Below are 27476 nucleotides of genomic sequence, written 5' to 3'. Positions count from 1 at the left end.
GCACAGGCAGACACATCCAACCATATGGTAAAATACAGAATTCGTCTCCCCCAATATTAGAAAAAAGCCTAATTATTGATCCTCAGGAGTAAGGAAGAACGCCTACCAAAAAACACACATTTATATACAAACACTGCCCCTACACACACTTGCCAATACACACACACACTGCCCTCTCACACGCCTGCTTACAAACACACATATACCCATACACTGCCCTTACACACACATATGCATTTCTCATATACATACATACACATAGATGCTTGCCGATACACACAAACATACTGGATCACACTTGCCCCTTCTCCCACCTCTCTTTCTCCCATCTTCTACCTTTCTCATCTTCCATCTTCCCTCTTGTTGCTCCCATATGATGTCACATCCCGGTGCTCAGCATCAATTGCTTGCACAGACCTTGTGCTCCCTTAAGGTAGAACCAACTGCCCAGTGTGCCCATGGGTTAACGCAAAACTGCATTGAGGTGCAGAGGCAGGGTAGGCAGACACATCCAGCCACTTGGTGCAGGTCTTAATTTTCCCCAATATTAAAAAATAAATAAAAGAATTGATGCCTCGGAGTAAGGAAGGAGATTGTGCTGTAGCAGCAATAGCGGCAGCACACAGGGCAAGCACAGGCATTTAGACAGTTACAAGTCATCTGTGCAAGCAATCCTAAGAAACATGGAAAGTTTAGTGAAAAAAGAAACAAAAATTAACGTTACTGCCCCCTTTGCCAAGGAACCAATTGGTGACATGATAAGTGTCCAAACGCTCACAGCAAAATGCCCTGGGTTGTCTTTTGTGGGGGTATTTTGGGCTACTAAACACTCCCAAATAAGATATAGGCTTTACAAAATAAAATTAGAACATTTTCAAGTTTGGAAAAGGGAACAGGCATGGTGTGCATTATAACTTACAAAAAAAATCTAACAAATATTATGCATGTCGGGTCAACTGAACTAGCTCGATGACCTTTTTCATAGTAAAATATTAGAAAAATCTTTTTATGTTTAAATGTGATTATTTTTATGTATTATTCATACTAAATGTTGGACTATACCTCTAACAATGGGATCAAAAGAAAGCTCTATTTGAAAAAAATACATAGAATTTGTGTGGGTGCACGAAACATTAAAAAGGAGAATCATGGTGTAGGTTCTCTGAACATCAACCCCCATCAATCCCTGCCATCCAAAATTTTGAATGCAACAGAGGCCCCTAGAGCACAGCTGTTATTTGCACGAGTTGCATCTCACATGAAGAGTTGAATCCTCAAGCTTATTCAGCAGTAGGTTTATTAATCAGATCCTGAGCACATTTTCCTCTGCCTTGTGTCAGTCCATTCCCTGCATCTACACCAGGTTTTCTTCACCGCCCCAACCACTTGTAGCGTTATTCCACCCCGCTATCCTGTAGATGAGAGTGTATGTCTAGGCTGATGCGAAGATGAAAGGAGAACAGATGCTGCATGTGCCTGCAAGAGCTGTGATGATCAGCAAACCCTCCCTGAAAAGAGTAATGGAGAAGGAGGCTTAGAACAGTAGGAGACAATGAGAGCCAAGCGGCTACCTGGGATTGTCAGGATCTACCTCTTGGCTGTGATGTTTCTCCAATTCCGAAGTGAGTTCCTATATTTTCTTATTGATTCCTTGCAGCAGATGACTTTACCTGCTGACACTAGAAACTCCGCACAAATCCCAATGCTTTGCTAGGGACGTCCGCTCTTAACTTAAAATTAGCACACCTCAGAACAATGTGCACTAATAACATTATTAGCACTATTATTAAACTTAATTTCTATATGAGTCGCTATGCTCTGTGATGGATTTAGTATCTGGGATAGGAAATCTCTGCCTTGCTGTCCAAAGCTTTATGGTCCACAGAAGCTGGAGGGTCAGAGGCTGTCCATCGCTTTATTGTATGGTTAGGACAGGTTTATGCACAGGTCTGGTCCATGCCTTGCTTCTCTTATTATTCAAGCGAATCTGCATTGTGTTTACATTATCAAAGGGAAACATTATTACTATTATCTTTTATTTATTAAGCGCCAACATATTACACAGCGCTGTACAATTTAAATAGGGCCGTTAACACGTACGTAACAAAAATACATTAATACATACAGATAGTTCAGGAGAAGGCAACATTGTTTAATATCATTATCATGAATCTTTATGTTGCCAAGATGTTTTGGATTATTTCATATTTCCAAAACGTGTTTATTCAGTCAAACAAGAAGATATACTTGGCACCCAGAAATCTAAGTGGGTTGATCTGGACATGAATAATGAATAGTTTCTGCATTGTAGATCTTCCTGACAGTTGATGGTGGACATCATGGACTGCAAATTATTGGGATGAGGATATAAATGAATACAGACATCATTAGCAGACTGGTAGAAATGTAGCTTAGCACCAGTAGTAGCTTTTTTGAAAGCACTTGCTTATCAAGTATATTGAAAAGTTTGCCACAGGGATTGTGACATTTGGTGGATTCTACTGCCAAGTCTTCTGCTTCAGGAATATATGCAGGCACCAAGTCACAGAGGGGTCTACCTCGAGTTTAGTTCTATCAGATATTATAAATATTTATAAGTTATTAATGTACAAGTGGAAGACTCTCTACCCCAAATCCCTATACAATATTTGATTTAATTGAAAGTGTATTATTGTACCTTACGGCCAAGGGTGGGCACCAACTTTGCTCATGGTGGACACTTACTGGAGTCTGTGGTGGACAACTTAATAGTGTTCTATGGACCTTTACACGGACACTGGTGTCCTTGTAGGAACACTTTGCCTATCCATGATTACAGCTTGCAGCCTTTCTATCTGTGGTGGTCTTAAAAGGCATAGGTGTCAGGGGGATCTAGAAACTTGCAACAACGAATGTACCACCACAAATGTGAAGGTTGGGAGGAGTACCCCACTCAAAAATGCTGTTTCAACTATGTTATATTTCTTTTTTTTTGCTTAACCTCAAGAAAGATGACTTGGCGTTAGATGGACAAGCTGGCATATTTATTCAGTTTCTTGAGGAGCTCTCACTTCACCTTAGAATGGTTGCATGAGCCAACCCACAACTATCAGCGACCTACCAATGGAGAAAGGAATAATCTCATTTCTAATATGTAAATATATATATATATATATATATATTATTTTAATAAGAATTAAAATGTAGAGATTTGTGAAGTAGGGGACTACTAAATTATACTCTTTTGTCAAAACCTAGACAGGCCATCTGGCAAATCTAGTAAATATCCAGCGCTTGATAGTGCCACACTAAAAAGACTTAAAACCCATCTTTTCTCCCAATCCTTCAGATAATTCACTCTTTTTCTCGTATGCATATACCGGGAGAAAAGCGCTATATAAATACTTGTTGTTGTTGTATTAGCTTTAGTGCTATATCACTATAAGCAGATCAGGTCCCTTGGCCACCGGCTTGTTACACACTGTGTAAGAGCATACATTTTAATTTATTTAGTAGCCACCCTGCTTTCATTTGTATGTCTCTCTTTACATCCGTCTATATTATCTGTCTACTTATCGTATGGATCTGCAGTATTTATATATCCATTTATCTATGAATCTACATACCTTCCTACCTATACTATCTAATCTACAAAGGCTGCTTATGAATCATAGTTCCTTGCAAATGTTTAGACTGTTGATTAGTGACAGAAGCCTTCATTGATTATTATGAACTAACGAACAGTAACAATTCTTGACTCCTTGGACCATTGAAGCCTCGAGGCTCAAGAATGATTATCAATACATTGTTGAGCAGTATAATACACATCAATCTGGCACCTAAGTGGTTAAAAGCAGGACAAAGAAACACTGAAAGGGCTCTTGTAATCTGGGTCACCGTCTGTCGTCCGTCACTGTTATGAAAGCCGCAGGCACAGATTTTACATGTCCTGCAAAAAAAAGACAAAAACATCAAAGCAGATTGTTACAGCTACAGCTATTCTGATCATATATATTAATTAATAATGTGAACTGGTTTTGCAGTGATCATGTAATAAAAATCAAATATATGGCATATCTTTAATAATAACTCCTTTATGAGAAGGAAGGTGAGGCTAAATTATTATTATGATTGCCGAAAAAACATAATAAATATACTGTAAGTGTGCTGGTTATCACAAAATATACTAAATAATATCCATTGTATTTTTCATTACTCAGACTTTACCAGAAATTAGCGCAGAGGTTCCCAAACTTATTTGGCTTGCCTCCCCCTTTTCAGAAAAACAATTACTCAGCTCCCCCCACCTGGAAATCTACCTGGATCGATCCAGCACCCCCTCGGGGGGCTGTATAGGCCACTTTGGGAAGTACTGGGTTATAGTTATAACTTGCATTTTGTGTGCTTATTTGGAAAATAAAGCAATCACTACCACTTTAACTCTATGTTACACAACAGATGAAACATTTTTGCAACATTTTCTTCTCTTCTTTCTTTATGCTTCCATCCGCCCTTTATTTTTATTCAACACCCCCCAATTGCACCTGAGGCTACTACCAGCCACCTGGATTGTTCCAGCGCCCTCCAGGGGGTGGTATCACCCACTTTGGGAAGCACTGCTCAAAAGGGACCTTCCAATGTCTTCCTGCGCATGCATGCGGCGTGACCCCATAGAACTCTTGTGGAAGGCAGCAATGCAGTGCGAGTGTGTATGCGTGTGTGTCCACACTAGCAAGCAGGAGGTGAGGTCGGCTGAATGCATCCCCTATAACTTAACTGGGTATGAGGTTTTAGAAACCTTGACACTTCATACTTTATAATGAATGTAGATAGAATATAAAGTTCTTCTTTAGATTATAAAGTTCTAACCCTCAATTAATAAATGGGCAAGGTGGAAACGTTAGTGGGCTGTTATTCAAGAATCACAGAGGTAAAGGAGACCTAGAATTCAAAGCATTGTAATAATTCAACCATAGATACAGGGGTATGGTGTATGGGGAGCGCTGCACCAATGTGCCGTGGCAATGGAGGTGGCAGGGCCAGTTGTGAAGGAAGTCTGTATGTCAGCAACATATATGTCCATATGTCTTGGGTGAAAGGATGAAATAAAATTAGTCAAAGCTATAAATGTATAAACACAATTTGTTAACATCATTCCAGAAACACAATTAGGAACATTCCATGGGGATATTTTCAAGGTTCTATTCTTCCAATTAATAGCTTCATTTACCATAATCTCTGCTAATTTGTTCTGCTTCTTAAATGTACTCCGAGCAACTGAATTTTCTGCCGCGTCGGTTCAGATTCTGATTTCTGTGCTTCAAGTTTTGGCAGGTCCTGCTGAGTGCTGCGAATTCACATGATGCCAAATGTTAATCCACAAATAGCCCCCGTCTATCTTAAGCGAGGGTCGTTTGGCAATAATCAGCATACTTCTGCTTTTCTTTTGGAAACTTAACAGTTTAGGTGACATTTTACTATATCTGACAGCCTTTCCTTACGTGTAGAAAAAATAGAGACAGAACTGTAGAGATACTTGCATGTATTTTACATAGTTTTTATTGGTTAATAAATGCATTAGTCTATAGCAACTCTTTTTGACCCTGAGCTAGGTATCTTTGTACATCTTCTTTGCATGTAGATCAAGAGAAAGGACATACAGGACTGCTACCCAATGATAAACCACTCTGCTGATGTGTCTTTGTGTCACCAGTTGCCATGGTAATGGTTTAAATGGGTATCAACAGGTTTCTATGGCAACTAATTGGATGGTGTGGCAGCTAACAACATTAATGCCCTGATGCAGGGATAGACATTTTTACGTGCTTTTTATTTGGCAAACACCTAATTAGATATCATTAAGCAGAACTCAAACATGTTAAATTAGAACAAATATATAGATGGCTTTATGTAATGTTTGCGTCATACCAACCTTTAAATCATCAAGAACAATGGTTTTCTGGGTCAACAATGTTAATATTTAGTGGGATTTCAACTCATCGATTTTTATTCCTCTTGGAGATAGAAGTTTTAGTAACATTAAGGTGTCCAAACAATAGAATAAAATCTAACACTATCCCATAGATACTTGGAGCTACCATTCTAGTCGTGAACATTGACTGGTATAATGAGAACTAGACTTGTGCATTCGTCTTCGGGCGAACATGGAAACGAACACGAAGAGTGCGTTTTCGTGTTCGTTCCGAAGACACGCCGAAGAGAAGACGGCGGCGGTAAAACGCAGGCGAAGACGAAGACACACACCACGAAGATCTTCGTGATCGTCTTCGTCTTCGTCTACCATTCTCCCCCCTCTTCTAACTTACCTTGTCTTCGCGGCTTCGCGGCAGTTCCCGGAAGTGGAAATCCGCAGGTTCGCCGTCACGGGTTACAGGGCAGTGCGAATGAGCTTATTGGTCGCCTACAGGGACCCTGCAGGTGACCAATAGGCTCACTCGCACGGTCTTTGTAACCCCTGCCAGCGAACCTATGGATTTCCGCTCCCGTTAACCTCTTCGATGCTACGTTATCTAACACAGCATCGAAGGGGTTAACGGGAGCGGAAATCCATAGGTTAAGGGGCCGTGCAAGCGACCAATGGGCTCACTTGCACGGCCCCTTAACCCTTTAAAAAATAAAGTTAACCCCTAACTAATTGAACAGGGAGGCCAGAGCGGCTTTAACCCCGTTTTAACCCCTTAACCGGGGAAAACGAAGAAAACCCGGACACGAAGAATGTCCGCGAATATTCGCCCGAAGAGAAGACAGGACCAGGCGAATATTCGCGGAATACAAAGTTTTTTTTTTGCCGAAGACGAGCACGAAGACGAACACGAAGAGCCCCCTGGTGCTCAAGTCTAATGAGAACTATGTCAACGTGATCATTTGTAATATACAAAGAATAAAATCCTAAACACAACTTTTTTAATAAAGTGGAACCTTTTTGGAGAGTTGCAGATTCATGGGGTTCACAGTGTAATATGAAGGGACAACCAATGTGAGAATGTCTTGTATTGTTGTCCTGTATAAAGCATTGTAAAAAAAATTCATTACTGACTGAACTGTGAATTTTTATTTATTTAAATATTTATTCAAGATATTTCAAATAGGGATACAGAAGAAAAGAGGGGAAATGGGGAAGATAATACAATTCAGTACACCACACGCAGGTGGGAAACCAATCCACATCACGTTACCAATGGTATTGCCATGAAATCAAAATATGCAAATAAGAAATGGGGAAGACTGAATTATGCTGGGCCTGCTCACCACTCCTTGACCAAAAATTTATTGGTGATATCCCTTCGTTACTCATGACATTTAAACTTAAAACTCATCCACGTGCTCATGCTTTAAAGGACAGTTTAATGTTCCAGGGAGGTATTTTAAAACTAATATAATAGAGTTGACAAACACTCACACATATAGCACTGGTCTTCTACGAATATAATACTATCTTGCTTTTGTGCTCTTTTGGATTTAGCTAAATCTGTTCTCTTTTTAACATATGTTCCCCTTCCTATGCTTTTGTTACAGTGTTATTTTATTTAACGTAATCTCTTCTGTTTGTAGAATCTCTTTGTGGTGAGAACACCACCTACTGCCGTTTCCTTCCTTGCAATGAGGACTTGCCTTGCACACCTGAAGGGGGCTGTGGAGACACCATGAATTCTTGCGACTCCAATCCATGCCCATGGAATGCTACGTGCCAGGTCTCTGTCCTTACCCAAACATATGAGTGCCAATGCCCAGCTGGATATGAAGGAACATACTGTGAAATCTCTATGAAGAGATGCTATAGGAACATTTGCAAATATGGTGGGGAGTGTTATGTTGGTGAAGGAGGACCAACATGCTTTTGTACTATGGGATACAAAGGGACATTGTGTGAGACACCTGAAGATGAGTGTTTGTGGAATCCTTGTAAAAATGGGGCAGTATGCAGAAACAGAGGCAAGGGATATGCATGCTATTGTGTGCCTGGATTCCAGGGACCACTGTGTGACATTGAAGTGGATGAATGTGCCTCACAGCCATGCCAAAATGGAGCCACGTGCCTGAACCAAATTGGGAGCTACACCTGTGTGTGCCATCCAGAGTATACAGGTAATGCATAGGGGTTAGTTTGTGGGATCTCGTGCAATTTCATTAAATAACAACCTTACCTTGGTACATTTTGCATGCAAGTGACATCAACATTCCATGAACCTTGGCAGTTTTTTCTGTCCTTTATAAGATATTTTAAGTACCCATATATCATGTAGTCAGCAAGGTGTTACATATAGAAAATATAGTGGTCCTCCACAGTCTCCCTTAAAAGCGGCATAACAAAAAACTCTTGAGACTTCCCTGTAAGCTTTTGTTCATGTGTATGAATCTTGTTTTGGACCTACATGGCTGCATCTTGTGTAGCAAGAAGCCTTGGGAGTCCTAAATTCCGAAGCCCCCTTATATTACATAAGCCTTTGTAACACACTTGAGGAAAATTGGTATGTCCAGCCTTTAGAAAATGGCATGGTTGCTGCAGATACATACCTGACACTTGCGTACTCTTAAGTCCACTTTACTGAAGCTGTACATACACTGAAATCATACATTTCATGTGAGACTTTGTTGGATGAATGCATATACAATAACATGTTAAACTTTTTCCAAAAACAAAGGAGTACATGGGCACATGACTAACCTGGTCACAGATCAGAAGACGTGTGGCATCCATCTTGTTGCACCCCACTTCCTGCATTCATGCTACTTAGAGAGACAACTAGTCAGGATGGTGGGGCATGGTTGCGAGGTATCCTAGCTAAAATGCCTAGTGACCTCTCCAGTGTTTCAAAGAGGCATAAGGCATGTGAGGAGCAATGACAGTCCCCACCACCAAATTGGGATGGGTGATGAGGCCTTAGGCAACATTTTAGGCATGAGGCCTGGGAGTCCAGAAAGCATACAAGTGGGGAGAAGGGTTCTAGCCCTCCAACTGGGGCAACAAGGCAGGGCTCATGGGGAGGTACTGGATAGGCCTGACTCACAGGACACCAGTGCGCCTCCATGGCAGTGGTCATAAGCACAAATATGGTACAGGGGTACAAATATGTCTATGACTATTTTCGCACAGCAATATGGGTCAGGGATGATTGTTAGCATCAGCATACCCCACAGCTTAGTTCAGCTCATACTGCACTGTGAGTGTCATCCTTTGTGAATACACTGGTTCATTCTTTGGTGAAGGATGTTGTTGGTCTAGGAGCAGGTGTCTCAACTGAGGTAAAGCAAAAAGATTTATAGGAACAAGTTTATGTGTTTACATTATAGTCATCAGACAAGGGTTCAGTTTACAAGCCCATTAGAAGAGTGGAATTGGATCAGAATAAGGTAAAAACACTGCTTCCCTGCACTTTTGGCAATGGGTTGTAGGGTTTTCTAGTGTATGCTAGTGTTTGGTGTCAACGGTATCCAGAGCTTTTTGCTTACCAGAATTAATTGCAGGGGTTAGAAAATGTGTACGGAGGTCAGTGTTGGCTAAAGGACGACTAGCAATGTCATCATAAAACGTAGGTATAAATTTACCCCTTCTGGTATGTATCACTGCCAAACCACACACACCAATATGTATATATGCATAGGCAACATTTGGGAGGTACGCATTTTTTGCATAGTTTTTTATTACCCCTCCGATATCTTACCTGCCCTGTCTCACCCTTGCAGTTGTATCCCCTCCTTTTCTAACTGTACCATCATTTACCCCTTTACTTTTCTCCCTCGTTAGAATGGACCAAAATAGACAAAAATGTAGAGTCATTGAAGCTTTCAGGGCTTCTTATTCTAGATCTCGTATTCAAAATAGAATCATAGGAAAATATGTCATATATATACTCAGGGCCGGCCCGACAATGGAGCCAAGTGGGGCAACCGCTCCAGGCGGCACTTTTGAAGGGGCGGCACTTTGCCACCCCAAGCCCTTTTTTTTTAAAAAAAAAGCGAAAGCGAGAAAGGGGCGCCGAGTGGTTTTCGCTTACCAAGCTGTCAGTACCCGCTCGGCGCCCCTCTCTCTCTCCTCTGCGGCGAGTCTCCCTGTTCGGTCTCGGTGCCGGCTTGTAATGCTGAGTGCCGGAAGATTTCCGGCGCTCAGCATTACAAGCCGGCACCGAGACCGAACAGGGAGACTCACCGCAGGACTGCTGAAAGGTAAGTACAAGGGGGGGGGGGGGAGGGTAGATAATGGGGGGGGCGGCAGGGACGGAGGGAGAGGAAGGGCAGATAAGGGGGGGGGCGGCATTTTAAAATTCGCCCCAGGTGGCATTTTGCCTTGGGCCGGCCCTGTATATACTGCCTGGGTTCCCAAAATCTTATGTGATCTTTCTATGTGGGCCCAATAAAAGATACTAACATTGAATAAAGACTCCATCTTCTCTTGGACTAGTATAGCTATATCTAATTTTGTCACTAGAATCAAATTACTAGTTTAGGGTTATTGCTTCAGTCTTATGTCATCCTATGCTATCTTTGTCCTTTCTTAAGGAAGAGACTGTGAGTTGGAGTTTAATGAATGTTCATCTGGCCCATGTCTGAATGGAGGCTCATGTCACAACTCTCAGAGCTCTTTTTCGTGCACATGTCCTTCTGGTTTCTCTGGAGATTTATGTGAACACAATGTAGATGAGTGTAACAGTTCTCCTTGCCTTAATGGTGGACAGTGTTTGGATAAAAACAATGGGTGAGTCTTGTACGTAATACCTTGATGTATTTCCTATGATTGCAAAAGAGTACTGAGCTATACTTTAGCATTCATGTTTTAATAATCCATACTGTTTTGCAGATATACATGTAACTGTAGCATGGTGGGGTTTATTGGTTTGCACTGTGAGACCCCTCTACCACTCTGCTGGTTACAGCCCTGTCAGAATACTGCCACGTGCCTAGAGGGCTCTGGGAATATCACATGTCTCTGCGGGCCAGGTAATGTGTATGTTGTGGCATGTGTAATCATCCTTTTCTAGTGTGTCATATGACAAGCTCTACTAGGCCTTCTTTACATTATTAGCATACAGACAAAAAACAAACAAAAATCAATGTGTGGTTAGTGTGACAAAGTGTTCAAAAAATATTATAACCGGAAAGGTTGTTGGATGATCCTCATAAAGGGTTAATAATGTAAAAAATAAAAATAATAGCAAATCATAGTGTATACAATTTGACAAAATTATTTAAATTGTATTTGTTTAATATTGCACTCACAAATGGAGCAGATTGGAAGGCTCATCAAAATTATTCCCAAAATTGTGGAACGATCAGCAGCTTTTACCTTAGACAAGGAGATAAAATAAACAAGCTTTAATAGAAATGCAGTATCTTTTATATTATAGTTCTTGATATATCGGAAATGTGTTCATTTAAGAATGAAAGTCCTGAAAAATGTTTGTTTTTTTAGACAGTGATTAGTCACAAATTCTGTATTTTTTAACACTTTGTCACACTAAGCACCCATTGATTTTTTGGTTTTTTGTCTGTATGCTTATAATATTGGTGTGTTGTGAGGAATTACGCATTGATCTTTGTAGCTGCTAGTGTGCATCTTTTGGCTCTGAGTTTCACAACTCTTTCTTCTATACGTTATTATGTATATCAATGGCTGTGGCAATAATCCAGAATCATACTTAGGTACTGTACAGCATAACCATTTAGCTATTCCCCTAGCTAAATTTAGTATATAAAGTAACAAGGAAATTGTTGATATTTTGAAATTGTACTGTTATGAACACTATAATCATGCTGAGGCCTGTACAGTATGAGATTTAGCAGTAAGGGTATACATAGTTTTTCACACATGGCTTCTGCATTTTGGCTTTATTTTTGTTGAATAAATCATGACACAGTGTAATATGTCATGTGGTGTTGTTCATCTGAGGTTGTATTTACCTAATTTTTAGACCTGCTAAGGAACAAATGATTGTCGTTGAGTCCTGATATGTAAACCCATAGAATTCAAAGAAGCTGTATTTTCTTTTTCACATTACTGCACACATATTGAATAAGGTCATCCTAAGTGACAGAAGACACATTATTGTAGTTAGTATTGAAAGGGAGGTTATTAGCGATATTACAAAAGGTCTGAAAGGTAAGAAATTCCAGATGGAATAAGCCAAACAGCTAATGATTTAAGCAAATAAAAAGAATGGTCAAGAGTATGGCATCTGGCTTTTTAATGTTGATATATAAACAAATGCAATGGGGGACTGTCCTGTCAGTAACAACAGCGGAAAGACTTGTGAATAATTATTTCTGAGGACTTAAAGGTAAGCATTGGAAAAAGCAAGCAGGGTACTGAGTTGTATAGCTGGAGGCAACAACAGCAGAGGTGCTTCTGCCACTTTGCAGATCTCTGGCAGACCTCATCCTGAGTACTGGGTAAAGTGCTGGAAACCTCACTTGGAGAAGAATATTGGCATTCTTTAGAGAGTTCAAAGGAGGGTAGTAAAATGTGGAATAGCATGCAGAATAAAAAAGATCAGAAAAGACTAAGGTTAGCCATTATATAGAGCTTGGGAGATGTTCTAGAAACATAAAACTGTATTCCAGTTTAATCATGGGTGGAGACATTCCATAGTAGCAGACTTGATAAACCATGATAGAGCATTCTAGAGGACAGAGGCTGCCCTTGAGAGGTCTTGTATGAGAGGTAGAGATCATAAGATGAGCAGAGTAACTGAACAGGTGTGAAGTTGGCAATAAGTGGGTAGATATATTTAAATAACTGCTATGAACACCTTTATAGATTAGAGTCAAGATTTCAAATTGAGCCTTGATGTGTACAGGCAGACAGCGTAGTGATTTACAGAGGGAAGAGGTGTCAGCTTTCCAATCAAATTATTTTTTACAGGTTAACCTAAGTTAAAAGTGAGCAGATACCCATACCCCAGCAGAAAGATGTACTAGAAAAGCTACCTCCATTTACAATCCTGTTCCCTCTAGGCACAAAAGCCACCAATGACAACACATTAGAACATTTATACACACATGCCTCTCATCCTCCTCATCTGTTTGTGCTGATCACCCTGTGATAGCCCTTCATTGTCGATTGCAATAATCGCAATCAGCCAGCAGGGAGAGCAATGGGAGAGCCCATCAGGGTCTAGAAAGCCTTGTACTGGAAGGGGATGCCCAATCAGTTGTGTGAGGGTCACACAGATTTAAACAGACAACAACAAGCTTTGACATTGACTTCCTGATCCTGGAGACTCTAAACTGGTCTCTTAACCAGGTGCGTTGCTAGGTCTTCAAAAGCAGATTTGTTAGCATTTCAGTCTGCTTTGGGAGAGGTGACTGTGCACATTTATACAGATTTTCCATTTGGGGCTATGAAGTAGTCCCCTGTAGCGACACCACTGGTCCTAACAGAAATCCATACTTTATCAAGATACCTTTTAAACTTGACTGGTAGTAGACCATTTGGTCAACACAAATGTGTGATGTTGCTTAGAATGTCTGTGACTGGCCACTGTGAAGTGTTAAGGTCATGTGAAAAGTCCACAGTTGTGTCTATTAACCAGCAAGATTATGAGAAATGTGTGAGCATGACAATAAAACCAAAAAAGAGCACTTCTATAGGGAAAAAGAGCAGGAAAGACTTTAGGTATATAGAATTATATATATAGGTAGAGGGGGGAAGAGGGTGCCGGCAATCACACACATGATGGGGAAGGAGTGGGATACACTGCTTGTACTTTTCACGCACAAGGTGAAGAGTTGTATAATTCTGTATACTGTATTTCATCAATATCATTTTATAAAATTTTATACAGAAAGAGCCACATCGGTGTAGCACAGAATCAGTAAGGGGTATGTGATTATATATAGTTCTGTTTTTAAATACTCTATGTGTTGAAATCCCAAAACCTTGGCTCAAAGTTCATTGCTAATGCATATATATATATATATATATATATATATATATATATATATATATATATATATATATATATCTTATGAGGCCACCAGAAGAAGAGCCATACGCAGAAACATTTTAACCTAATTTCCCTATGCTTATGAAGATTGTCATGAATCATTCCTTGTGATTGAGGCACCTTTGCTAGCACAGTGGCATAACACAGGTCGATATCAGTTGAAAAGAGACGTAAATTACAAATTACTCACATTGCCTGTTGCGTAAGCAGTGATAAGTAGAATTAGACTAAGCCTGTATTATGGGATTGACGAGAAAGCACCAGGCCACTTCTGTGCAAAAAGGTAATGTAGTATCAGGCTACAGTTTTCATGATGTATGGAGACATAGCTAATCATTCATGCAACATACGCTACTAAGAATGATCAGTCCAGTTATATGGTTATACTTGTCTTCAGTTCTCGTAACTGTGGGTAAGAGATATGTTTTATTTGTATACAGCAGACAAGGTTTATTGGGAATCCGGTTGGGCGTTTAATATGAATTTATTTGTGAATGTTGTTGAACCTTAGGTTTAAATTCCCCAAAAATATATTTGGATGTTCCTACTTAACAAACCACTTACAAAAGAATATGCCTTAAACCAGACAGAATGCTTTTTGAATGAGGCTAAGAGAGCTAAAATATTTGTCTAGCATAAAAAGCTGGGGACAAACCTACATTATTTCTGGTATGTAAGAAAACAACCAAATTGGCAAACTAAATATAAGTTAGACAAGCAATAACAGATCAATTATGTGGGTGAATTCATATTTGCTTTCATAATGTGTTTCCTTCATGGAAGCCCTTGTGATGTTCCTGTTTTGTAATAGTGCCATGGCTGGTATACAATAATGGTATTTCTGAAACAAGACCAGTTAATGCTGCCATTGCTTCATTTCTCAGGTGTCCACTGTGAAGAAGACATCAACGAGTGTGAAACAAATCCTTGTCAAAATGGAGGCACCTGTGAGAATACCATTGGCAGCTATATCTGTCATTGTGCAGCGAACAAGGACATGACAGGGCAATACTATGGAGGAAGAGACTGTCAGGAGCTGCTTATTGGCTGTGAAGGGAGCACATGTCATAATGGCGGGTCATGCAACTCATATTTAATAGATGGAAAACACTTGTACAGCTGTCTGTGTCCAGCAGGTTTCACTGATCCAGACTGTCGGACCCAGACTACATTCTCCTTCAATGGCAAAACTGTTCTTCCACTTGGAAATTTAATTTTTCAAAACAAAGACAGTACTATTTCGAATATATCTCTGAGCTTTCAAACTGTTCAGATCTCAGCTTTGATATTCCACCTGGGAGATAACACTACATTCCTAAGACTTTTTATACAGGACGGTTATATAATCTTATTTTCATATGTCAATGGTCATCAAAAGACATTCCTTCATTTGTCACATAACATCAGTGATGATCGATGGCATGCAGTGGAAGTAATATTTACAGATATTATAACCCTTAGATTACGAGACACTGCTTGTACTATAAGATGTGCTCAGAGCGTCACCAACAATATAACGAGTCATTTAACCAGCTTTACATTAGATAAACTGTTCTTTGGAGGAGATACACCAACAGCTCCTGGGGTGTATAGCCATTTCAGTAATACAGTGTTACATCAGGCTGGATTTGTTGGCTGCATGCGGGATATTAGGGTGGATTCCAGGACAGTTACAGCTGAAGGTCCAGGGCTGGACAGTATTAAAGTTGGATGCAAGAGACAGGATCATTGTGAGTATTCTCCATGTCAAAACAGGGGCCAGTGTGTTAACCTATGGCTCGGCTACCACTGTGATTGCTACAGGCCTTACAGAGGGAATAACTGCTCATCAGGTAAGGTCATCACGCATGTTTTTGTCCACATTAGGGCAAAAAGTTTAACCTAAAAGAAAATCTGACCATGGTTATATTTTAATAAACCCAGAACCATCTGTACCTGTTAAATGATTTATGTAATATTACATGTACTTGTATGTACTTAGAAAAACACAACATTAGCCGCACTTACAATTAGCTGCAGATACAACAAAGTTGGGAACGAAATATCATTAAATATTAAGTCCCAATGAAATTTATGGAAATAAAAAAAAAAATGCTCACATATTCCAAGTCAGCGACACAGGAAAAGGAAATCAGATAGCTAGTAGAGGATGAAGTGTATTAAAAGAGAATTGTCCTCAACATAGCTTTTAGAATTATTAGATCTCTTTTTTTAACCCCTTAATGACAAAGCCCGTACATGTACGGGCTTAAAATGCATTGTTTTCAATGGGCCCATTGCCCTTAAGGCGTTAAAGCTACCTGTAGCTTGTGCTTGTATTTTTTTCTGTTGGTGTAATTGTTTTGGAGAGTATAAATATTTTAGGTATTGATTCACAGCTGAGAGCTGATTCAAAAGATGGCAGAAGTAACATAGCAATACCTTTCCTGTCCTGATGCTACCTTCAGTTCTCTGAAAGCAGCCACCAAAAATGGACAGTAACCTAACAAAGGGACAGAAATAACTTAATGAGGAATAATAAATCCTGTGAACAGGAAGCTAAGATAACTGCTCCCAGCTGTATACACTTTAAAAGGATTTCTAATACAAAAATGGAAGATTTGGGCAGTGAAAAAGTATTTGCCCCCTCCTGATTTCTTCTATTTTTGCATATTTCTCACACTTAAATGTTTCAGACCATTAAATAATGCTAGTACTAAATAAATATAACCAGAGGAAACACAAAATGCAGTTTTTAAAAGCTATCTAAACCTACCTGGATGTATGTGAAAAAGTGATTAGCCCCTTAGTCACTAAGTCAACCAATTAACCAAATTAATTGGACCCAATCAATATTTAAGGCTCAATTTCACTAGACACACCCAGGCATAATTACTGTCAGTCCTGTGGAATCTAAACATCAATTAAATAACAATTCCACAGTAAGAAAGATACTGTGCAAAATGGAATCCATGGGAGAGTTGCATGGCAAAAACCATTACCATCCAAAAAGAACACTTGTCTCACATTTTCCAAAAAACATCTTGATGACCCCCAAGACATATAGGATAGTGTTCTGTGGACTGACGAGTCAAAAGCAAAACTTTTGGAAAACGAGACCCGTTACATCTGGCGTAAAGATAACACAGCATTCCACAATAGGAGTATCATATCAACAGTCAAACATGGTGGTGGTAGTATCATGATCTGGAGCTGCTTTGCTGCTTTAGGACTTGGGCAACTTGCCATAATTGATGGAAGCATGAATTTTGCTCTCTACCAGAAAAGGTGAATTTTCTTTGTGACCTTATGCACCAGGACAATGATCCGCAGCACATAAGCAAGTCCACCTCTAAATAGCTAAAAAGAAACACAATTAAGGTTTTGTAATGGCCTAGTCAAATACCTGGCTTGAGTCAGATTGAGATGATGTGAATGATCTGAAACATTTTAATGTGACAAGCAAAAAAATAGAAGAAAGCAGGAAGGGGCCAAATGCTTCTGCACTGTATACTATAGTTACAAGCCACTATTTCCTGTCCACTTCCATTTTCCATAAGACGTAGGAAGTGTGAGCCCCTATCAACCAGACCTGGGAAGTTCCAAGGTATGGAAATGAAGAGTAAGTGACACTCAACATAAAAGTTCACATGCATTTGAATCTTCCATTGTTTTTAAAGGATGGGTTTTCTTCACCTGTGGGATGTACCGACAGGTCCCTAGATATTTTAGGACGGAACATGAAGTTATTCAAAATAAAGGAACCATTGAATGTCTAAAATATTTTTTCCACATAAAATAGGTGAATAAATACAAGATATTTTCACAAATTAAAGATTAACTGAATCTGTGTTTTTAAATAACTATTCTGCTTTCTCATATTCCCATTGCAGTTTGCAAAAACATTCCTATTAGATGAAAATATATATTTATGAAAATGTTGATAAAAATGTTTATTAAACAAGTTTAGATTTCATAACCATATAATCCAAAATACTTTTTTCATACAGAGTATGAATCTGGAAGATTTGGGCATGGAGATATGGCCTCATATGCTATTTTTCACCTGGGCAATAAACAGACTGATGACATTGACTTATCTGCATTTGTGAGAACACTGCAGCCTTCAGGATTATTGTTAGCTTTGGGAAACGCTGCTTCATATGGAATTGTAGTCTCACTTCAAGGTGGTAAATTAGTAGTGAGGAACTCCAATGACATTGTGTTGAAATGTGAACACATCATCAATGATGGCCAATTCCACCTCATTTCTTTAAAAGTGACTCAGAACACCATGGAATGTCTTGTGTCTTCAAGGTCTTTGGTTCGGATTTCAATTGCTGCAACATGGGTTCATGCTTTAAGTGTGCTTTATGTGGGAGGCCTAGAAGATGCCACTGAAACCTTAAAAAGAGAAGGGTACTTTAAGGGCTGTATTCAAGACCTGAGGATAGGCAGCAGAAAACTGGCGTTCTTCCCAGATTCTCAATCTTACATTGTAAATCAAATCCTGCACAATGTGACCCAGGGATGCAGTAGTGACAATCTCTGTAAGGTGAGACACCTACTTATTTGAGAATATATGTAAATATGGTGGGCAGTGGAACAAGGGTAATACGAGGATGACCCAGAGAACAGTAGTGAGAAGAGAGAAAGATTTGATAAAGGATAACGTAAAAGGGATAAGGGTAATGTGGAAAGAGAGAAACTGCAAATGTTTTGTACATTACCAAGATCAATTATTGATGTGTGTTCTCTTTAGTCCAACCCCTGTCAGAATGGAGGTGCTTGTTACCCTGTCTGGGATGATTTTACCTGCACCTGCCCCCCGAATACTTCAGGGAAGGCATGTGAGGAGCTGAAGTGGTGTGAGATCATCCAATGCCCTCCTAAAGCTGTGTGCCAGCCTGTGCCTAATGGATTTGAATGTAAGTACCAGGATGTAACATCCATTAAACAAGCAATTGTTTGTGAAACCCAAAGTGAGAACCAGAGTGATATTTCCATTAGACTATATAATATAGCCTGACACTACACCAGTGAATAGGCTGCCCTCTCTCCATACCGCCAGCAACAGGAGGGCCCAGGAGCTGCTGGTGTTTCAGAATATAAACCACATCAAGCAGTGCATCTCAATCCCCACTCACAAATCCAGATTAATACACCATGTAGATACATCGTAACACCTGAAAGCTGCAGACAGGGTGGTCTCCAGAAGACATTTGTGGTTTTGAGCCAGTCCAGCAGGAGGAACTGAGGGCCTAAAGCTTGGGAAGTTTAAAACCATCCAGGGATCTCTTCAAAAAACATTTACTAAGATTTGTAAGTAAAAGTGCAAAGGCAAAGCTATGTAAAGGCTCATACCGAATCCTCAAATTTTCACAATTTAATCCCAATATTTTCTTACATGACTCATCCTCCACCTCATTCGTTACAATCTTATTAACCTCCTTTATCTATATAAAACTTTTTTTCTTATCATTTTACCTTTGTTTTCTTTAATGGCATCCATCTTCCTTTTTTTTTACTCTACTATAATCTTTTACTCAAATATTAATTTACTACTACCCCCTGAAGATTGAATCTCATAAAAACACAGAGATATTTTCCATTTCTATGGCAACAGTCTTTAAGTGCCTGCTTTTGTGTCAAATTACAAATATTCCTGGTAATAATTATTGAGGGAAAGGTTTAAACAGACTCCATTGCCAGACTTCTGAAGCAGTGCCTTAAAATCTGTTCAAGTGAAGCTCTTCGATTTTCCGGGCTAGGCTTAATTCCCCATAACCCCAATAACGACACCACACACCATTGGATATGGATAAGAAAAGGCCACAGCCAATTTTATTTATTAGAGTCATTGTCACACCAAAACCTGAAACAATAAACATAGGTGCGTTAACAAGGACAATGACTCAAAACACAAACATGTAAATATATACAATAAACACAATGAACACACCAAGCATGCCAAGTAATCCAGTTACCATAACCAAATACCACGTAAGGAAGGGACATACCCAGATGCCCCCACCCTGACCTGAGGTTCCCAGCACTGACAGCCAAGAACCTCCCACCAGATGTTACCAACCATTCACTTACCACCACATTAACCCCCTGGATACCTGGCAAGCTGCCGCCCCACAACAACAAAATAAAAGGGAGGGAGGGTGGGACACGCAACCAGGTAAGCTAACCACAAGAATGGTTCCTGAGCCCGGGAAAGCAGCCACTTATATAATCTTCTCCACCCCTGAAATTCCCACCAAAAAGTCTACCCCTGCTCCGCACAACAGTCAAGGCCCACTATAGCCCATGCTGGCCCCCCCGTGGGCATCATTCTCTGCATAGTCCCATTATGTGATAATCAGATGTTAGGATTAAAGTGACTGGCAATGTACGTTATTCTCCTTGCACAGGTATCACCAGTGTGGTTTTTAGAGGCACAGGGCATGGAATCCGCTATATGAGTAATGGGAATATTTCAAGGGATCTCACCAACCTGACATTGGGATTCCGCACTGGATGTTCTGAATCAGTGCTGCTACATGCTGAGAGGGAACCAGAAACCATCATGCTTGCTGTTCGAGATTCTCGGCTGGTCTTAAACTTGCAAAGTGGCAACAGCTTGTATGCTGTGACTCTAGCTGGAAAAGAGAAAGTGAGCGACAGTCAATGGCATAATGTCACCATATCCATGGCATCTCCAGGATCCCAGTCTTCTAGATGGCAGATGGAAATAGATGGAAAGACAGATGAAATTAGTAATGTTGCCACCGGGAATTTGAACTTCCTCAAAGAACGTATAGATATTTATTTGGGGGTACACAACCAAGGCAAGATTCAAGATTTTACAGGTTGCCTTGGAACTGTGGTGATTGGAGGATTACATCTACCATACTTTGGAGAAAAAGATTATCAATTAAAGAAACCTCAAATAGAGCAGTTTGTTAAGACTTCACCAGGAAGTGTCAGTATTGGTTGCTTGTCTTCAAATCCATGTGCTTCCCATCCTTGTTTAAATGGGGGCAACTGCCAGGATTTTTTAACCCACCCAGTTTGTACTTGTCCAGCTGGTAGGACAGGAAAATTCTGCGAAATGGAAATTGATGAGTGCCTTTCCAACCCATGCTTACATGGTAACTGCACTGATGGAGCTGGGGGCTACACGTGTGAGTGCCAGACTGGTTATACTGGAACTAACTGTGACATTAACATCTGCCATGGTCACATGTGTCCTAGCGGTACTACCTGCATAGAGGGGCCAGTAGGATTCTTCTGCCTTTGTCCAGCTAATGTCACTGGTCCGTACTGCAGGTGAGAAATACAAAGGAGACCCAAAAGCATATTCTCCTTTACATCTTCATGCTCATAGTGCTGTGTCTGTCGTCTGGTGGTACTCTCTCTCTGTATTAACACAACCACTTCATTTTATTGTGCTTCACAGTTTGTTCTCACCCTCTGAAGCATCCCCTCTCAGCTTGGTAAGAATGTATGTATCACCTACATCTACTCTAATGTGTGTCTACTAGCTTACTAGTTGGTCTCAGAAACTTTAGAGGTGCATCCTTTCCTTACCCTGTGTTTGAAAAACATAACAGTTGTTTCTCCCTTGTAAAGAATTATGTCATCTCTATCACACTTTGGTTCTTCTCGATAATATCTCAGGTTAGTTTAGTCCAAGAGGTACTGTGAATTATGAGATAAAAGCATAATTGAATCTTCTGCTTTAAATGGTCTCCCACTCATATTTTAATGTTACTTCACATTAATATTTTAATGTATGGTGACTAGATATGTACATGAGATTACAATGACTAATTCCACCTCTATAAAAATGTTAATTATATTTCCATATTTATGCTTTGCTTAGTGACGATGGGCTATTTGTTGACTTAATGTATTCATGTCTGGTAGGTTGCATGGGTTAGATTATTCTTATCACATTTAGCTACTGTATGTTAGTATAAGGAAACGTGGGTTTTAACATTTGTCTCCATTAAGGAGGTCTATTTCTAAAGTGTCTAGTTGAAAGTTGGGCCAACTCCACTGCCAGTTGACCATATTTAAAGTCTAATTGACTAAACTCAACTCACAGCTCACATCAATTTGAAATGAAAAGCATACCAGCTTTATAGTGAAAAAGTTGAGCTGAGATGAAAATGTAGTTGAAAAAAAGGGTTCAGGTTTGACAAAAACAACTCAACTCCTCAGGGGGATGTGAGAATAAATCAAACACTCAATAAACAGACAAACTAGACAGTGCTTGACTGCATCTTAATAAATGTCCGGTGCATGTTGAATAAACAACATCTTACTGTTTTACTGAACAGATGAGTTGCTCTTGGTTTTTGATCTACCAAGTACAGGCAATGGCCACCAAGTTGGGTAGGTTACATATGTAACTTTACTGACAATACAGCCTCTTGTGAATAAACACGTCAGACCAAGCACGGAGCACCATGTGTAAATAAACCCTTACATTGGAGAATTGTTATTTTTAATGTAGTGCCACATGATTGTTGGGGTTTTGAAATTGGAAGTAGTCAAGTGTCACTTATCTCCTGCGTATAAAATTATTAAGAAACAGTAATAAAAGTGAATATTGACCTACTTAACCTCTGACCCCCTCTGCTCCCAATCCCAATAAATAATAATAAAAAAAAATTGCATTTAGGAGCAAACCCTTTTGTTTACTACTAATACAATTCTTGACAATCTCCAGGAGTGTGTGGTTTTGATTAATAGTAATCTGATTCATAAAAGTACTATGTGTGCATTTTGCCAGCTGCTGACTTCTTTTCTATTCAGAGTAATGCTAGACAGTCTCGGACTCCCAACAGTATGTCAAATTCACACACGGTTCTTCCCTGTTATTCTAGATATAACAGGCTGCCATCCACATTCTGTGGTAATGAGAAGAAAAACATTACCTGTTATAACTTCAGTAACTGCACGGAGGAAAATGGAGCATTGAGGTGCATCTGCCTCGCAGGGTTTGTTGGAGAAAGGTGAGTTACATAAAAAAACATATTTTTTTACAGGTATTATTGGACTATACTACCAGAGCACACTAAAATGTTGCCATCAGTGCAATAAGCAGAGAATAATAAAAAATAAATCTTGGGATTTCTAGTAGTCATCATGGTGAGAAGTACAATGTTAGATGTTTCATACAGTAGGAGGTGATATAGCCAGGCACTTCCTCGTTCCCTTTCGACCTTTTAAATTGTGACTTCTGTGTTATGTTACAGGTGTGAGGTGGACATTGATGAGTGCGAATCTGATCCATGCATGAATGGAGGATTGTGCCAAAACCTCCCCAATCGCTTTCTGTGCATCTGTGATGTGAACTATGCTGGGGAACAGTGTGAAATTGACGTAAGCGACCTGTCATTCTTCGTGTCAATGCTGCTCTGGCAAAATCTCTTCCAGCTGCTCTCTTACCTGATCCTACGCATGGAGGATGAACCAGCTGTGGAGTGGGGGGAGCAAGAAGACTTTGAGGGATAGTGAGCTTACTTGGGGCAAATATAATGAAATCCTTTACTGAAACAATAAAAGCTGGGCTTTTACAGACAGACACTGACACATGTACAGGCAGATATACTATTTAGTAGACTTGGGCGCTGGCCAACTCTTCATGTTCGTCTTTGGGGGGGAAAATTCTTAGTATTCCACGAATATTCGCCTGTTCCTGTGTTCTGCTAGGGCGAATGTTCGTGTACATTCTTCGTGTTACTTTTTTTCCTTCGTTTTTTTTTCTTTCTTCGTTTTAGAAGCGGTTAATACGGGTTAACGTGGTACGCACTACGCAGCAGCTTTGGCGCCAGGATTTTAAAGGTCCGTACAAGCAACTCTATTGGTTGCCGGCAGGGGCCTCCTCTGCCATCAACCAATGAAGTGCAACTGCACTTATGGACCTTAACTGACGGCGAACCTACGGATTTGATGTCACAGATCCAATGACTTGTTAAAGTTGGGTGAGGTAGATTGGGACATGTACATTTACGTAAGCTTACGGTGCATTTGTTTCAACAGGATTGAATCTTCTCAGATTAGGTTACCCAGAGTTTCCTCCCTTTTGGGGAACTGACTTCGTGAAGGTGCAGGGCTAGCCTCAGACAGCCTTAAGTGGGTGGGATTGAAGTGGTAGGTGCAGCCAAATGACCTGGAGACCAAGGGAAGCGGTGCTTCACTTAGAGACTCTGGGTCAAAATCAGATAGTTCTACGGTATACAAGTCATTCTTGTATACTATGCTTTCAGTTCAGCCCAAGACAACAAAATCACCACCTTCTCCCTTCTTCATTGATCACACACACTGCTCTGTATAAGAACTGATCACACACACACACATACTGTTTGTGTATATATGAATAACCTCTGTTTTCCAGATCTTTCGTTATCCTAAATAGTCTTTTATCACCTTCTTCCTGCACATTTTACTCATTAATTCATATTCTTTCTTCACTCTTCCAAAACACATTTCTCCAATTTCTTACTCCCACACACTGTTTATTCCAATGGATTTCTTCCTGCAGATGACTCTTACTGCCTGACATCATATACCAGTACTCCATAATATCTGACATTACACAAAGGCAGGAGGGAACATCAAGAGAAGTCTTTAGTAAAGTCAGATACCTTAAATTCTAGCCCTGTAAAAACAATGGTTGAACTTCTGAGGAATCCATCTGATTTACCGGTATATCAACCGCTATCATATTAGTTGTATGTTGATAATATTCTTCAACACAGTTATTATATGTTATATTTGTGTATGTTTGTCTTGTGGTTTCTATTTTATGTGATCTATTTTACATTAAAATTCATTTCCATTCTTTTGTTTTCTTCATCTTTTTTACCATTACTATTCTGTTCATTACCTCTATCAGAGCTTTACTTCTGGTCACCAGCATCTAATTTCTACTGGGTTCTAACAAAATATAGCCACAGAAGGAGCTTAGGGTGATAATGGAAAATTCTCATATTACCTATTATTTTACATTTGGACATGGAAGATTATCAGGGGATGAAACTATGGAAGGTGTTTTATTAAGTAGTAACTATTGTTAACCTCCAAGGTTCTCATGGTAAATTTAACTTTCTCCTTATTATAACCCTTTCTCCACTTTAAAGCTTTGCCACCAAGTCTTAACTCTTCTATATTTCTTGTATCTTTATGTCCAACCCTGAAGAACAGTTATAGTACATACCCTCCCCATCTGCAAATTACTATATCTGCATGTTACGGGTGTTGATTTGATTAGTATCTTATTTCCGATACTGGGCAAACTAAATTATTGTAATCCCATATCAAGCACCAAACTTCATAAGGTTTCTTTTTAAGGGTAAGAACGTTAGATTTAGAATGTTTACTCCTATGAAACCTATTGGAAATTGTGTGGGTTTTTTTGCACTCTTCTACAAGAGTTGCAGGTTAAAATAAAGATTATAATCTCAAAAATGAAATGTAAACACAATGGATCAGTACTTTAAACTTAATATTCAATGAAATAAGATACTGACTCATCAAGTAGATATTCATGCACATCAAACACCTATATTAAGTGACAGACTGCCAAAAGGAGTTTCTTTAGATTGCTGTAATGTGGTTTATTATTGTTTATCCTCCCAAAATTCACAGCTCCATTTGATAGATAATTCCCTTTACATAGGTGTACTCTTAAAATTGCAACAATTAATATGACTTTTTCCGACCAATTAACTGATTTGTTAATATATAATTACACCCGTCCAAGCAATAGGATAAACCCTACACTCAACCCTAGCCTCATACAAAGCCTCTGCTTTTAACAGCTGCATTTACCACATATCATTTAACACTAAATGCTCACCAAAGAACCCTCAACCTTTAGGCCAAATTGTAGATGGTCCTCAGGTTTTTTGCTTTTTCAGCATCTAGACAAGGTCTCTCCTTCATTATGCAGACTAATCTCACACTGTTGCCTTTTTGTGGGGTTCCTGCATGCTGGTGCCATATCACTCATTGAGCAGCACACAGGAGGACTAGAAGAAGCCTATATTAGAAGGATTTTTCCAGACTAGGACACCATATAATATCCAGCCTTATTCCTGTTCCAGGACAGGTAGACCATTGTTGGCGGCTGGTAGGTATCGGAGTATGAGAAGGGGACCCCTGAATCTCCTTGGGTCTAGAAGGCCTCTGGGTCTAAATCCATCCCTGATTTAGTCAACTTGTTGAAAAACTGCTAATATGTGATAATTGAGTCTTAATATGGCAGTTTGGGCTTACTAAAATTAATATTACTATTATATAACCCATGGAACTAATTGAATATTCTTTTTTCCAGCAATCCAATTCCTTGCAACCTGGGGTTTTTACCATTGTGGCCTCTGTGGTCCTGGCACTGTTCTTTGCCACATGTGCTGGAATTTGCATCTTTATTGCAGTGGCCAGTATGAGGTCAAGCCAAGGAACTTACAGCCCAAGCAGGCAGGAGAAGGAAGGGTCCCGCGTGGAGATGTGGAATATTGTTCAGCCGCCTCCTCTGGAGAGACTGATATGAAAGCCTCCAAACTATTTGTGCTTATGAACTGTCACTGTCCATATTGCTTTTAAGACACTGAATGAGTTAAAGAAAATATTAATGTACTATATCTCAATTTTTCAGTACATATTTTTATTTTTTTACACTTTTTTAAAGCCTCTTCTCAGATTTACAACCCTGAGTGGGAACAAGTGGAACCCGGCTGTTGTCAGGGCATGTTTCACTATTACTGTGTGGTTCACTCTGCCAAAGGATACTTCTTAAATCCAAAGAATGTGATAAAGTCAGTAAAGAAAACAAGTACCGTATTTCCCCATGTATAAGACACTCCCATGTATAAGACACATCTTAATTTTGGGGCTTGAAATTTGAAAAAAATATATTACATAAAGTTATTGAACTGGCTGCCTGGGCATGCTATGAGTCTGATGGATGTTAGCTGCTAGCAATTGTTAGCAATTACACTCCTATCATGCTCAGGAACTTTCAGCCTCCCTGTGCCCCCTCTCTGTGCCCCCTACACACGCATCCATGCTATCACAAACACACATATATTCATTAATTTACTCCCCCACCCTTACCTGAACTGCAGATCTTCTGGTGCCGCTCGCAGACTTCCATGGGGGCCGCTGTTTCCCTCTGCGTTGCTCGAACAGGAACAGAGCGGAGTCATGTGATGTACATTCATGTGACTCCACTGGGTTCCTGTGTCGCCTCGACGGATCAAGAGATGCTGCTGAGCAACACAGAGGTAAGCAGCAGGTCCCCTTTACGGTAAAATTTAAAAAAAAATAAAAAATCTACCACCACTATATAAGTTTTTAGACCCCAACATTTTCTAAAAAAGGTGCGTCTTATACATGGGGAAATACGGTATTCTAAAGCATAGCTTTAACTAATTCATATTAAACATATGTGAAACAAAATTGAAAACAATGAAACTCCTATCAGACATATCACTATGGGATAAAGGAAACAGACCATTAGGAAGCCATAGGTGAAACACATGATGTCCAGCACTA

The 27476-nt window shown here is 39.7% G+C and overlaps 1 protein-coding gene across 1 annotated transcript; it reads left to right on the top strand.

Annotated features, from left to right (window-relative positions):
- Positions 1-1552: 1552 nt before the first annotated feature.
- On the top strand, positions 1553-26472 carry LOC149280803 (protein crumbs homolog 1-like). Its single transcript, XM_089500101.1, has 11 exons — positions 1553-1622; positions 7552-8085; positions 10498-10693; positions 10796-10935; positions 14825-15772; positions 17930-18474; positions 18682-18847; positions 20339-21236; positions 22802-22930; positions 23174-23300; positions 26257-26472. Exons 1-11 carry the CDS (start codon positions 1553-1555, stop codon positions 26470-26472), a joined length of 3969 nt encoding a protein of 1322 aa, XP_089356227.1.
- Positions 26473-27476: the final 1004 nt, after the last annotated feature.

The sequence above is a fragment of the Sceloporus occidentalis genome, unplaced genomic scaffold (assembly GCF_023333645.1).
Source record: "Sceloporus occidentalis isolate IW3139 unplaced genomic scaffold, rSceOcc1.0.p SCAF_147, whole genome shotgun sequence".
NCBI lineage: Eukaryota > Metazoa > Chordata > Lepidosauria > Squamata > Phrynosomatidae > Sceloporus > Sceloporus occidentalis.
This window is presented reverse-complemented; position numbering and strand designations above follow the sequence as displayed.

Coding starts and splice junctions, on each gene's coding strand:
- LOC149280803 (XM_089500101.1), top strand. CDS start 1,553: ATGAGAGCCAAGCGGCTACCTGGGATTGTCAGGATCTACCTCTTGGCT. Junction 10,694..10,795: donor TGTTTGGATAAAAACAATGG/GTGAGTCTTGTA, acceptor ACTGTTTTGCAG/ATATACATGTAACTGTAGCA. Junction 15,773..17,929: donor AGGGAATAACTGCTCATCAG/GTAAGGTCATCA, acceptor TTTTTCATACAG/AGTATGAATCTGGAAGATTT.